This window comes from Mustela erminea, chromosome 11 (assembly GCF_009829155.1).
Source record: "Mustela erminea isolate mMusErm1 chromosome 11, mMusErm1.Pri, whole genome shotgun sequence".
In the NCBI taxonomy this organism is placed as follows: Eukaryota; Metazoa; Chordata; class Mammalia; order Carnivora; family Mustelidae; genus Mustela; species Mustela erminea.
In genome coordinates, this window is record NC_045624.1 from 32,646,366 (window position 1) to 32,662,352 (window position 15,987).

At 36.4% G+C, this 15,987-nt stretch overlaps 1 protein-coding gene across 8 annotated transcripts in view; it reads right to left on the reverse strand.

Annotated features, from left to right (window-relative positions):
- The window catches only part of ST7 (suppression of tumorigenicity 7), a 239,285-nt gene that overhangs the window by 192,715 nt on the left and 30,583 nt on the right, over window positions 1–15,987 (reverse strand). Inside the window, exon 1 of one of the 8 annotated variants that reach the window (XM_032304294.1) lies at window positions 1,069–1,421. The exons of the other annotated variants lie outside the window; for them this stretch is intronic. Coding sequence (XP_032160185.1) covers window positions 1,069–1,081 — 13 coding nt within the window. The 5' untranslated portion in view covers window positions 1,082–1,421. Of the gene's footprint in view, window positions 1–1,068; window positions 1,422–15,987 lie in introns of those variants that run through there. 8 annotated transcript variants of the gene reach the window in all.

Below are 15,987 nucleotides of genomic sequence, written 5' to 3' on the forward strand. Positions count from 1 at the left end.
AAGGTTTTTTTAATTATCAATTTCATAAAATTTTACAATTTGGTACCATATTGTCAAAGATCTACACACACACATCAAAAGCGATCCTTTATAGAGAATGTAAGTCCAGCTTATTCTAAATGCACACTGGGATTTTGTCATTATACTGGGTATGAAAGGTGGGTCTCTGCCCTGGTTGAAAATCTTCCAAAAGCCTATGTTCTTTAGTTTAAAAGGAATCTGTCAAAAAACAGTGTCACCATTACCTAAAAGTTCAAATTTAAGGTAATACAACTTTGAATTAAGGTAACTAACTGTTGAATTTGCTCATATATTTTGGCAAAGACTCGTGCCTTTTCCTTCTTATCATCACCTCACCTCCTAACCCCACTCACAGCCCACCAGATCCCATGGAATCCCCCACTTACTCACCAAGCAACCAGCACCCATGGTTGGTCTAACCTTAACTTTATTTCCAAACCTGTACTAATTTACCATTCAGAAACTAGGATTTGGGGATAAGATTATGCAATTTAAAAAAGAAAGTGGTTAGTTCTCCATCCAAAATTTCTAGACATATCGCTATTCAAAAAATTGGGGGTAAAAACTGTAATTCTCCAAATACCACATTATAGCAATTCTATCTAAAAGACTTAGCCACACACATGCACAAAGCCAACTATCACAATGCTAAAAATACTTTACAGAAACCAGAAGCTCTCTGTAGATGGTAAGTATATTTTATTCTCTGTGTGGCATAACCTGAACTCAGATATTTGTTCTCTAAGCCTTCTGGCCCAGAAGGGAGGCATGAGAATTAATTACGGATGGCATTTTAAGTCTGTTTGAGTATGACCCAAACTTAAATAGAAAAAACAAGGGTATATCTGACAAATTCCCTTAAGTGCTTATCCTAAACTAATCAAAATTTGTATACAACAAATTCATGATACATGATTCATGTATACAACAAATACATGATATTTTTAAAAACACAAACACAATCAACATAATTTTAAAATTTAAATGCAAAAGATTTTCTTTTAAATAAGTTTAGATGGCAGAACAATATTTTACATTTAATTTTACCTGTATAATCCATAATGAAGCAATAGGCAGGGAACCAGCTATTTTCCAAAGTACAGCTGTATCAGACACAAAATGAAACAGCTCCCTGGACAGGCAAACTGCTCTGGGGAAAGCCTCTTGCATTGTGACGTTAAGCACACACACACTTCTGCTTATCTCGAACTCAAGCCACAACTGACGTGGCTCTGCTCTCCTTCGCCTGTTCTTTTAAAGTCATCTTGGAAAAGTCTCTCTTAGAAAAGAACCGTTATTTCCTCCCATTTCGTTCCTGTATTAGCTTAAAACTAGGGTTGGGGCGGATTTCTCTTCTTTCTCTAAGTGAAAAGCACAGATATCTATACTTCATCCTAGTACTCAACAGCACAAACCCATACAACCTGAAAGGAGTAACTGTCCAAATTTTTAAGAATATAATTTTGCCATTGTGTCTATTCATTTGAATGTATGCACATTTGAACCATTTCAAACACATTTGATTAATTTGTAAACAAACCTAATAAAAGTCATGAAAGAACAATTCTTCAAAGTGGATCTAAAACCTTTGACTCATTTGTCTGAGTCCGGAAACAGACGTCAGATGGAAAAGACATATGGTCATTCCTGAGGCAGACTTTATCTGACGTAATATTTAATGTCACATTGCCACATACCCTAAAGCATCTTTTCCTTCATTGCCAATTGTTTTGATCTTGAGCATCTCCCTGGCTGAAACTTTAAATAAACTTTAACAGTGCCTACATCATCTTGAGATAATTCTTTATCTTGCCCAGAGACAAGATATAAATAAACTCCAAAACTTTACTGGATTTTTTTTGAGTAACAAATGGTTGGACAATTTCCAATTTAGAGATATATTAAATACTTTCCCCAAATTGCAGCTACTTAAGAAAGATAAGGTACTGGATGATTAAAGTGGTTTTGTTTTGTTTTTATTTTGCTACTTGGAATTACTTTCTCCATAAGGTAATTACAAATTGATAATACTATAAAATATGGCTTCTAATTTTCAACTCAATATTGAAAGTATATATCCTACAGAAATCTAAAAATTCTGGGCTTACTATCATCATCGAACAGATCTCCCCAATAATTGTATAAAATAAATGAGAAAGCATCATTTCACGCAGCCATCAAGTCAATGCTTCATTACCATAAGCAGATCCCATTACACCACCATTCTGCTAACAGTCAAAAGCTGTTAATTCTCATCAACCTCAACTGCCACTGCGGCTAAGCAGCACTGTCACTTCCCAGGCCTTAATTCTCTTTACCTTAATCTAGAGTAGAGATTAGAAAGCTTTCCATAAGCTATAAAAGTTGATATGGTTTTTTCCCGGTAATTAAGATGTGCATATGGTTAAAACAGTAATGCCATAATTGTTTTAAAATGGTCAACTCAAAATGCCTAATAATGAGTGTCTTGATTTCCACAAATGTCACATGAAATGACATTTTGTGCCTTTCACAATTTAGCACTTTCAGCATGGTTTTTTAAAGTTCTTATCTAATTCTTTGAGTAGCACTTTTTAAGAGCAACTGTTTTATTATTGTACTTTATAATTCCTGTTGAAATTACAGATGTTTTAAGGAAAAACATTTTATTGACAAAATGAGAACATAATAAAAAATCTAAATTAGAAGGTACAAGACAGACAGACAGATGGGCAAACAGCTATAAAAACCATAATCCATAAGCTAAACTCAAATAGATACAAAATAACAAGTGCTAAGAATGTAGAGAAAAAGGAACCCTCATGCACTGCTGGTGGGAATGTAAATTAGTACAGCCACTGTGGAAAATAATATGGAGGTTTCTCAAAAAATTAAAAATAGAAATACCATATGATCCAATAATTATAACTACTGGGTATTTACCAAAAGAAAACAAAAACACAAACTGGAAAAGATATATGTACCCCTTGTTCATGGCAGCCTTATTTACAATAGCCAAGATATGGAAGCAACCTAAGAATGGATAAGGAAGATGTGGTATGCATGTTATACAAACACACACACACACACACACACACACACACACACACGAATATTACGCAGCCTTAAAAAAGATAAGATTGTGCCACTTATGACAACATGGATAGATCTAGAGGGTATTATGGTAAGAAGTAAAATAAGTCAAGACAAATACCATATGATTTCACTTGTATGTGGAATATAAAACACAAAACAAATGAATAAATAAGGAAAACAAAAAGCTGAATCAGACCTGTAAATACAGAGAATAAACGGAGGATTGCAGGGGCAAGGTGGAAGGAGATGGACAAAATAGGGGAAGGGGGTGGGAGATATAGGTATCCAGTTATAGAATGAATAAGTCACAGGAATAAAAGGCATAGCATAAGGAATACAGTCAATGACATTATAATAGCATTGTATGGTGACAGATGGTAGCTACACTTGTGGGGCACATAGCAAAACATATAGAGAAGGTGAATCTATGTTGAACACCTGAAATGAATATAACATTATATGTCAACTATACTCCAATAAAAAAAAATAAAATAAAATTTAAAAACCTACGATCTACAGTTAAGTGATTTGCCACACCTCAAAAAGCCAGCAGAGTCATTAAAGCCAGGCTTTGAGTTTGACATAGAAGGTTCAAATCACACCTTAGCCACTTACTAGCTGAATTATCTTAGGCAGTTTTTAAATCCCCTAGAGCTTCTGTTGGCTCATAAGCTGACAAAGGGCCTGCGTCAATGCCTTTATTTATGTACATACAGAGCTAATGTGTAAGAAGTATTTAATGTGTACCAGGCATTGTCTTACATCATGTGTTATTTAACCCACACAACATCCTTGTAAGGGACTGTCTTCATTTTAGAAATGAGGAAACTGAGGCATGGAGGGTAAATCAATCACTTAACTAGGGTCACACACTGAACAGAGCAGAGCCAGAGCTACACTGAAGCAGCCCAACTCAGAGTTCTACCTAACTCTGCCTCTACAGAGCAGGTGATCAACAAATGGAAGCGAAACAAGAAAAAACATTTCTAAAAACTAAGATCATTCTTTCCAATAAAACAAATCCTGCAATTTCCCAAATATTTTAGTTCATAGTTTACAAAAATTCTTTTATATCTATGTTCAATTTCAACATATAGAAAAATTAAGCAGAACCAGAATAAAAAGAGGTAATGCTCAAAGTCACTGTGACAGCTTAAAATGAGAGCTGTACTACCCAGTTAAGCAGAAATAAGCACTCAAGTGCAGAAAGCTATAACCATAAAAGGGCCAGAACTACTCCTGGCACTCCCAGCAACCACCAAGGCCGTCCCTCTCTACTTTTCAGTTCTCCAAATGTCACAGTATAGACCACTTTCCTAGCCTGGGTCTGAGCAAGTTCCTCTGATAACTTCACAGCCCACTCAGGAAGATGGCCTTTACCCTTACCTTCCTCCCCAAGAAACTTCTCTATCCCTATTTCACTCTGAGCAAAGGAGACTCGCTGGTATGTCTAGATGCATTCCCTCCACCACACACACACACCATCCCTGGCAACAATTACATCATAGTCCTCTCCAACAAGCAGCAACAAGTCATCGGAGTCTTCTCAGGTCACCTGTTCCAGCCTGTGGCCCAGGGAGGGATCACTGAACTAACTGCAACTTACTGACTCAGCAACAACCAGGAACCCCAATTTCCAATTCCTCCTATAATTTAACCATTTATGCTCCCTGCTGGAAGAAGCACAGTTACTGAATGAATAGACCTAAGGCCTAGCCTCAACACTGCCACTCATTTCCTCACTAAGTCCTGGAACCTCTGTAGATGTCCAGTCCCCTCACTGGTAAAATGAGGAGGCTGAACTAGAAGATCCTTAAAATCTAATTCAACACCAATGATCTAGAATTCTGTAAACCAATTACAGCTGGACAAAAAAACTCAAGTAACTCCCAGCAGGTAACTGGTCCTCATCCTCTGATCCTCACCATCCCCTCTCCCACCCTGCTGGAACTCTGGGAACAGTCCCACCTCGAGCGTGGGAAACCAGGGAGCCAGTATATTATCCAAACCCAGTGCATTTACGCTGAATGGCTGATGCTCCAAGGGAGCCACCAACTGTTTACAGGTACACTGTTTCTCTCTAGACAGGCCCCCAGTAACTCAGCCTAGAATTAGTAGACAATGCAAAAACCACAAAACACACAGAAATAACTGTTGGGAGGCCCTGCCTACTGGTTAATGGTAAAGGTCACCCCTCTTAAGACAACAGGCACTGAGTGCCGGGAGGAAAGCCTCTAAGCGTTCAGCTTATGTCATGGTCCTGGGGTCCCGGGATCAATCACTGTGGTGGGCATTCTGCTCAGCAGAGAGCCTCCTTCTCCCTTTTCCTCTGCCCCTACTCCCTGCTAGCACTATTGCTCGCTCTCTCCATCTCTCTCAAAGGAATAAATTTAAAAGTATTTTTTTTAAAAAATCTTCTGAAGAAGACTCCTCCTTCCAAGACATGATTGAGATGGCCTAGACAGGGAGTGCCAAGATCTCTGTGGATGACAGTTAGGGCTCTCCTCTCTCTCCCTTTCATGTCTTTCCCACCTGGAATAGTTCCTGATAATATGAGTCCATAGCCCTTCACCCTCCATCAAAAAAGGAGAAAGAACATGACTCCCACTTCACTCTTCCCTCTTAAACCTGAAAACCATAACCTTACCATAATATTTACGTCATATTTCCAAGCCATTCAATAACTCACTTTATTGCACATTTTAAAACCCCAGAGGTAGATTCTAAGTGCTCACCCTGTTTTTCCACGTTGCCAAAATGACAACATGGGGTTTTCCCTCTGGTCTCTATTCTCAACCTACCCACCAACAACTCAGAGTTGAGTCAAAATGCCTTAATGTTATGTTTCATCCCAACTTCCCCTTAGTCTAAATCAGAACAAACTTTACCTAAGATGTTGCTGCTCTCCCAGACTTTTTACCACCTACTCCAGCCTGCATCTGCTTCAGCATTTCCTTTTCATATTCTGTCCTTCTTCACTGGCTTTGTTTCTCAAGCCCCAAGGCTACTTCATGGCCTACCCCATAAAATGAGAAGGCCCCAGTGCAAAAAGGATTCTCTGAATGAAAAAGATTCTAATAGGTGAAACCAACTCCTCCCGTGAGTGAGCAACCCCCATACCTCAAAAATTTAAGTAAGTTAAGACAGAGGGACCATCAAAGACCAACCAAGTCACAAGACAGCACTACGAAATAAGAAGGGAACTCTACTGCTCAACTCAATACCATGACATAGACTAGTGCTATACAATCTCCAAGACAAAAGGTAAGAATCATCAGCAAGCACAAAAGCAGAATTATGACTAAAAGCCTATGAAACCTGATTGAAAACCCACTTTACCAAACTCCAAACCTTCAGATAATGCTCTTTCTGGATAGACGCCTGTTGGTTATGCTTCAAAAGAACAGTGGCAATGCTGGCATGATACCAAACTCTCAGAAGCTGCAAGATTCAGACCTCCTGTAACACAGCAGGGCCACCTTTCTTATGTGAGCCCCAAGAAAGCTGACATCAAGTAACCATAGCTAGGAAGAGGGGAGGAAGTAACTTTTATAAGAGGTATATTCACCTAATCATGAATGATTTTACTCTAGCGAATGAAGACTGTAAAAAGAGACATCGGTTTAAATGTTTAAGACTAACCAATAAAAAAGAACATACATCAATTAATATTGATGTAAAATTGTCATAAGAAACATAACTGAGGTTTTTAAAATGCCGGAGAAAAACATGAAAGATTAAGATTTTTCCTCCCACAATATAGAGCTAACAATAAATATGTTTGTTCATTTTACACTATGAAAATGAAGGTCATTGTATAAACATTTGAATCATAGCTCTAGTGGAAAGATCCACAATCAAAATCCATGTTTCTAGAACAGAGAAGTACCCAACCCAGACATATCCCTCTGTAGAAAGTTTCTTTAGGCAAACCACAGACCTTCCTGTGTGATTTGGGTCTGTTCAACTAGCTGGCAAGAAACTGGTAGAAAATAGGCAAAGAAAGTTATGACAGTCATGAATAGACTATTGTGGGTTAATATGAAGGCAAAAAAAAAAAAAAACAGTAGAGAAATTCTTCAAGAAATATGGTAGCATTCAGCTCAAGTTTTTGGAAAGCAAAGAAAGTCATGAATTATCCATGGTACTCCAAAACATAAATCATTCTTGATGTTTTATAACAAGGGTCAGTATGCTTTTTCTCCTAAGGACCAAATAGTAAATATTTTAGATTTTGTGGGACCTTCTGGTCTCTGTCACAACTCCTCAACACTGTCACTTTATTCCAAAAGTAACCATAAACAATACATAAAACGGAGGACAGCTGTGCTCCAATAAAACTTTATTTATACAGTGAAATTGGATTTCATAAATTTTCATATATCATGAAGTATTTTTCTTCTTTTGAATTCTTTTCAATCATTTAAAAATATTTTTTGTAGAAATACTGTTATGTTGGGGTGCCTGGGTGGCTCAGTGGGTTAAGCCTCTGCCTTCGGCTCAGGTCATGATCCCAGGGTACTGGGAATGAACCCCACATCGGGCTCTCTGCTCAGCAGGGAGTCTGCTTCTTCCTTTCTCTCTGCCTGCCTCTCTGACCACTTGTGATTTCTGTCTGTCAAATAAATAAATAAAATCTTTAAAAAAAAAAAAAAAGAAGAAGAAATACTGTTATCTTGCAATCCATACAGACAGGCAGCCCTCAGTTACAGTTTCCCCACCCTTGTTCTATAATCTTTACTACAGTTGATCTGACCTTTCTCTGAAAGAGTTCTGATCTTCAATTAGGTCTCTGCCATTAATAAGACTCACAGAGGTAATGGATTCCATCAGGGATGGGAATTCAAGAAAAATTTTTTACCTCAGCCTCCTTCACTTCTAATGACACCATGAATATTGATAACTCACACTACCCTGATCATTCCCTATACATTAGAATTAGTGGTAAATGCTAAATTGACTTGTGAGAAATCAACTATTTCAAGGGCAACAAAAACATTTCCAACCCACATATAGTCTAGCCTCAAAAATTCTATAATAATGGAAACCATTGTAAAGATTTCCAAATCTCCTCAATTATACTATAAGCAAAGAAACTCTAATTGAAGAAGGCTCATAGTATAAAATACAAGTAATAACTAGCTAGTTTGGTATGAGAATATTGGCACTGTTTGCCAACAATAACTGAAAAAGAATTCTTAAGAAACAATTCTTAAGAATTCTTAAGAAACAAAAGATTGACTTAGATGTCAATCCTAACTGGACAGTTTAACTGCTTTGTTTGGCCTTTCCACAACAGTACCTCATTTATGACATTAAGAATTAGTTTTAGATTATTTCTGTGGCCTTTTCCAGCCCTAAAATGCTTGTAATGGGCTACACTAATCATATCTGACCTAGCCCATTGGGAGTTTCAACATTTTTTTTACTTTTCATTATCCTTCAGATAAGAGGCAGATAATTTCCTCTCTGCTCTTTTACCTCTGGGTTTTCGAAAGGCCACTGGAAATACCATTCTGATCAGGACAATTGCAGCTGTCTCAGCAATAATCCAATCTTAACACAGATAAGAATGAATCAAGAGAAAATACAATACAGTATAATTCTTGTAAGATGTTTCTAGAGACAGACATTTGTGCCTTCTGCAACCATAAACCAAAAATCCAAATTGTGGAGCTTCCTGCAACAAAAGCATACAATCAGGTCCTTTAGCGCCATAGAAATTTGTCTTCAAAATTGCTTCATTTCCCCACAATAATCACATCCTTGGTCTTCAGGAACCACTGGAGTCTGACTCCAGAATCAAGCAGACCTGGATTAGTCTCTGACACTACTGCTTATAAACTGAAAGTTATACACCTCCAAGCCTCACTTTCCCCTCACACCTATACATAATTGTGTATCAACACTGATGTCTTTGGAAAGACATCTGCAACACTGTGAGGTTTGAAAAAATAATGTACAAAGCAGTAGGAATAATAGAGCATTTTGGAGTTTTTTGGGAAAGGACAGAGTGGGAAAAAAGGAAGGAAATTTTGACACGTGCTCCAATAGATGATCCTGGAGGACATGACACTAAGAACAATAAGTGAGTCACAGAACAACAAAAACCATGTGATTCTCCTTTTATGGGGTACCTAGAGTAGGAGAAGGGTAGTTGCAAGAGGCTGCAGGGAGCAGTACATAGCTTCAGCAAGATGAAAGGGTTCTAAAGCATAACTTCAGCATAACTTCTGAACTGTACATTTAAAAACTAGTTGAGCACAGGGAGCCTAGGTGTCTCAGTCAGTTAAGCATCCAGCTGTTCATTTCAGCTCAGGTCATGATCTCAGGACCCTGAGATCGAGTCCTGTGTCTGGCTCTGGCCTGGGCGTGGAGCCTGCTTAAGATTCTCCTTCCTCCCTCTGCCTCTGCCCCTCCCCACCTAAGAAAAATAAAAATAAAAATAGAGATTCATTAAATAAAAACTGGTTAAGTGGTAAATTGTATGTTATGTATATTTTACCATAATTTGAATTTTTTTCAATAAACTTTTCAAATAAAGAATTTAAAATACTTTTAAAAAACATAGAATGGATATATCTGGCAGTAGAATTACTGATGGTGTTCACTTTCTACTTTGTTTTGTCACTGCTACAAAAGGAGAATGAGTTCTCTCTGAAAAATATTCACTCCACACACACAGAAAAAGGCACTTTATTTTATATGTGAAGTCTAAAAGCCGAAAGCTGTGAAATCTTCCAGGTAAGAATTAGTCATAAAGTACATGAAGACAAGATACTACAAACAGGAACTATACATATCATCAGGGTCAGAATGACTGGCCAAAAGAATGGTAAAGGACTGGTAGGAATGAATTGGATTTCTGTTTCTAAATTTGTAGAGAAACATTTAAAGGCATTTATGCAAATTTCATTGAAATTTTAATTCTGAATTTAAAAATCATTATAAAAAGTAAAGAATAAAAATTTCATTAATCCTAGTGCCTGGCAATGTTTGTTGAGTGAATAAATGGACACACTTCAGCAAAGAGCAACACCCTGAAACTCAGAAAATGTGCAAACCATTCAGAATAGATGATTATATTACACTGCTACCAACTGGGGGCTACACCCCTGAAACACAAGAATAACTAAGAAAGGAAAGCATGTGTTCCTGAAACTGAAAAAGAGGTAAGAGAATGACAGACTGTAACAAATTTTCTCTTTTGAAAGCTTTATTATTTCCAATACTATATGGACAATGCCCTTTTAAAAAAGCACACTGATAAACCAACTATGAAAAAGGTATGAGATGGTAAAATTGCTGGAATTAAAGCAAGATCCATTTTTTCAGCCTGCTTTAGGTAACACTGTACCCTGTTTTCTCAGACATGAAATATGTGAACCTCTCAGCAAACTATTACCCATATTTCATGTCAGAGAACACCTTTTAAATGGTGAATCAGGAATTGATATTATTATTAATTAAATTATAGTTATTGACTTTTTTGCTTAAATAACAAAATATCTCTGAAACATTTCTACTTTTAGTCTACATATTTAAGTTGAACAAACAAAATGCATCAGCTTTTGAATATGTAAAACGCCAAATTAAAGATAAAAGTATAATAAATATCTGTCCTTTGAGTCATTCTTTATATGGTACTCCATCTTCTCAATCTGATTCAGACTTTTTTCCAAGATTTTTTTTTTTTTTTAGCAGAAACATGCCCTACATACTTTTCATGAGCATAATTTATTTTTAAATTAATGCCTGGGAATTCAGCATATTGTATCTTAAAACAGTGATGCATTTTAGTCATTGTTTCCACAGTCCACCACCACTTGGGAAGGAAGTGTGATACACAAAGAAGGAACTAAATCTCATGGGGTCTTATCAGTAATGTCCTTTAGCATTTCATAAAAATCTGATACACATATCTAAACATGAAAACTAGAAATATTTTAATGTAAAAACAGAGGAAAAGCAGGGACCACTTATGACTCATTATCACAGGAGATCACTAAAGGTGAAGTGAGTTGAAACTAGGGCTAGCTAGACTTAGGATCGATAGCTCTTAGATTTTCCGGCTCTGTACAAATGTTAAAATAATACCAGATTTTATATTTACATAATGTGAATTACTAACATTGAAAATTTGTCCTTATAATAAACCTTAAGTAAATAATGGTCAAATAAAATGGAGAAAGTTTCTTAAGTTACTTTGTCAACATTATAAAGTATTAACAAATAAATTCTACTTCAGTGAAATTAGATTCAAAGAACTTATATCTTAGTATTTCACTGAGATTGTAAAAGATTGTAGGAATGTGTGTCTAAGGGGGGAAAAAAAGCATACACTGAGGATAGATGATACGACAAGGAACAAAATACAGAGGCCAGTGAACTTCCAGGCATTATACAGTAGCAAAACACTTAAACAACACCATGTTACAAAGGTATCTCAGGAAATCAAAAGATAAAACATGTTAGGTTCCCATACACCACTTACATAAAATATCCCAAATTATACTCGGATCAAGTCTTTATAGAAATAAAGATTAAAGTACCGTAAATGTTTTCTTTTCCCTAAAATAGCCCATGAAAGATAAGTCATCTTTTTAATTATTCACTGTAATTTATGTATTTTTTAAGTTGGATACTATTTTTAAGTTACTCTAACACACTTATCTCTAAAACATCACAAGATAATTATAAAGGCTCATAGACATTCCTTAACATTTGACACAAAGTACACTAAATGTAAAAAAAATAATAATTATAAAAAAGAAAAAAGTTTTATTTCCATAATCAAAAGTCTACTTTCAGATAATCATCAACTAGAAAATGCCTATTTAGAGACAGATTTCTTAACAGTGAATAGACTCCTTAGATCATTTGGGGGATAGTTCAATGTTAGCTTCCACATTTTTCTCTCTGAGCACAGAACAAGAACTTGGTTGCACAAGTCCCCTAGATCTACTCAAAGAATTAGGGGAAAAGTAAGTGGGAGGTAAAAAGCTTTTAAGCGTGGAGTCAATGCCTAAGCCTAAGGACTTAGCCATTCTTTTTGTAGTTCATTTCAGTACTAAAGTGTAAATACTCTTGTGTGAATTGACAAAAAATATAATAGTGGAAATTATATAATACTATTCTAGGAATACTTGTTTTACATTTTCAACAAAAGAAAGTTTTCAAAGAAAAAGACAAGAGCTATAAATATTAATTTATTGCATTCTTTAGTATGTGTTAAAGACACTAGAACACTATGATAGAAGCCTTCATGTATTACATTACCACAATCATTTTCTCCATCTTTGCCATGAAATCTTGAGGGACTCTATGTTAAAAGGCATAAAAAAGAGTCAATCAAGGACTCTAAATTATGATATGACAAGGAATGCCTATCTTTCCAGAGTTAAAAAAAAAAAAAAGCCTATAGACTGTTCAATTCTTTTCAATATACACAACATATTTCTGAATTAAGAGATTCAACAAGCTGAATATTTCATTGTCTCTCTCCAGAGATCACGGGCAACATGATAAAATGGCAAAATTCTGAGCCAAATGTTTAATACAAAAATAAGATCAAAGAACTCTTTAGCTAACTCCCTAGAACTCTATCACTGTCCAGGAAATCATTTTCAGGTCATCGAGTTTTTTCCTCAATTAAATAATTGTACTGCTATATATCCAAAAGGCAATCATCTTACATCTGGATCAAGTTATTCTGCCAATAATATAGTATCCACACTACTTAACATTCATCCATATAAATGTAAAGAAACAGAATGAAGGAAGGAAGGAACAAAGGAAGGACCCAAATGGAATTTACAAATGAGGTATCATAAAAGTTAGCCTTCTCACCTTAAAAAGTAGATAATAAATAATGGCCATACCATTGTAAGAGACTCTTGACCCCAGATTTGAAGACAAATGAAAGTGGAAGATCTCTAAACAGACTGCAGTCACCCTGCAAAGACACCCTCCACATGACATAAATCAAATAAGTAGCAATTATGACCTCCAGACAACACATTTAGAACTCTTTCCTAAGAAACAAAAAAATAATAATTTTTTAAAAAGCTTTGCAGTACACTAAAATAGCAGAAAAAAATCACATCCTAAAAAACTAATTCAGTAGAAACAATGCATTTGGCATTATAGAAAAAAGACTATATTTTATATTATTTTTGATTTGTACAATTTTTTCATTCAGTGGTTCACAGTAGGGACTCTGCTTGTAACACACATGTACAAGTACACACACACACACACATAGACACTGAAACCTTTAGGGAGCTAGCAGAGACTGTATATTATACCTGACCCATATGAAATAGATTGCACTAAAAATATAGCATGTTACCAACTAAAAGTAACTAACAAAGCTTATAAACATAACCAATTACTATATAATTGGTTTCCATATATTTATATTATAAGGTTTCCATATATTTATATTATATTTATCTTTAGGCAAAATAGAGACAACAAATTATATTTTTACTAGAACAAGATAAGGACCATTACTATAGCAGTGAGGGGAAAAATAAAGAAAATTGGTCAACTTTTTCTTTTTTAATACACCCCCTATATTCACATTAATGCAACTATCAATCACCCATAATTACCAAAAAAAGCATAATAACACTAGACTGTCTCAGAAATGGTCTCCAGTTAGTATGACAATTACACAAGGAGTACCTTCTCCCAAGCTTGGCTCAGGAACAATCTTAAAGCCTTGTGGGCTCTGTCAACAACTCAACATGGATTGCTTCTGAAAGCATCATTACTTGGTATCTGCAATTTTATCACCTTTACTAACCACTAGTCTTTTCTGTAACTCACACAGACATAAAATCTTCTGGTTCCAGCTCATTTACCAAGTGAAAGTTCCTTTCCAGAAAAACAGATCTGTGCTCCAGGGACCATAACAGAAAAGAACAGTAAAACCATTCACCTGCACTTAGCATTGGTAGTTTCTTTTCTACCTTTTTCTATCAGGAAGAAAGTGGCCTTTAAATTTGGAAATATATTCTATAAACATACTCATTCCTCTACATAATACAAGTAGTTTGACTAATTTGTCTTTTAAAGCAGAGAGAGGTGAATACTGTCTGGGTGAGGTTCAGCTGACCAAAACTAGATCTCCTGTTTCCTACCATTCATTTGCAGAACTGCTTTCCAGTCATCCCTGTGGGTTTTTATACACACTAGATAGATGCCAGTTTCACTGCATCTATCTAGATGCTCAAAACAAACATCAACTACCTTCATCAATATTTTTCAAAATCAGGGGCGCCTGGGTGGCTCAGTTGGTTAAGCAACTGCCTTCGGCTCAGGTCACGGTCCCGGAGTCCCGGGATCGAGTCCCGCATCAGGCTCCCAACTCCATGGGGAGTCTGCTTCTCTCTCTGACCTTCTCGCCTCTCATGCTCTCTCTCAAATAAATAAATAAAATCTTTAAAAAATATATATTTTTCAAAATCAATATTCAGATGTCCTTCAAATCAGTTGGAGCTGAAAAGGAATCCTAGATTCATAACACCATAGGCCACAAAACAGAAAAAAAACCTTATGGCTTTGGAAAATGTGTTCCAGATGTCTGTTTTTCAAAAGAGATAAACCTTTGGTTGCTAGGATTCCTAAATTTAATATAACTCTTACCATCAAAAAGATCCAACAGTATTTCTCAGTGAAGGTGCTACATGTATTTTAAGCAGGATAATAATGTAGTTAACATTTCTGGCCTCCAAACATATTAAAGGCCAAAAGCACTGACCAGTTACTGTGACAACACAAAGCCCACACACACATTCCCACATGGCCCCTAGTGGGACAGCAGCACCCTCACAACCTTAACAACATATGTCTCCACGATCTTAAGTAAGTCACACAAAGCTCTAAAGATTTTCTCAATAACTATTTTTTTTAAAGATTTTTATTTATTTATTTGACAGACAAGAGATCACAAGTAGGCAGAGAGGCAGGCAGAGAGTGAGGAATGGAAGCAGGCTCCCCACTGAGTGGAGAGCCCGATGTGGGGCTTGATCCCAGGACCCTGAGACCATGACCCGAGCCGAAGGCAGAGGCTTTAACCCACTGAGCCACCCAGGCGCCCCCCTCAATAACTATTTGGACAGGCTACTGAAGTAACTGGAGATATAATGAAGATGATATAAGATATAGGACTAACCCCTAAAAGAACATGCTGCTTGAGAATGTCTCAAAGGTCACTTTGCTTTTTGGTCCACTTGTTTCTCCCTCATAAAAATATTAAAGTCGGATGCCTGGGTGGTTCAGTGGATTTAAGCCTCTGCCTTTGGCTCAGGTCATGTTCCCAGGGTCCTGGGATCAAGGCCCGCATAGGGCTCTCTGCTCAGCAGGGAGCCTGCTTCCTCTCTCCCCTGCCTGCCTCTCTGCCTACTTGTGATCTCTCTCCCTCTCTCTCTCTCTCTCTCTGTCAAATAAATAAATAAATAAATAATCTTATAAAAATATTAAAGTTACTCCTAAGCTTGTGCTGTCCAATATGGTAGCCACTAGCTACATGTGACTATTTATATTTAAATTAAAAATTCAGTTCCTCAGTTGCACCCATCACATATGCTCAAGAGACACTATATTACAGAACATTTCCATTATCAGGGAAAGTTCTACTGAATAGCACTGCTCTAAATATTCTAAGTATATGACAAAGCACAACACTGACATTTTGAAGGCAGTGCATAGCAAAGATGGAATTCTTTGGTGGCAATAACAGAAAGCACTTATGCGTCTCCAAACTCTTTTTAACATTTGGCTTTGGAACGAAATTCCAGACATGGACATTAGAAACAGAAGCTTCAATATTACACCAAGTTGATTAGTATCTACAGAATGGATCAGCTCTCCTACCTTATAAAC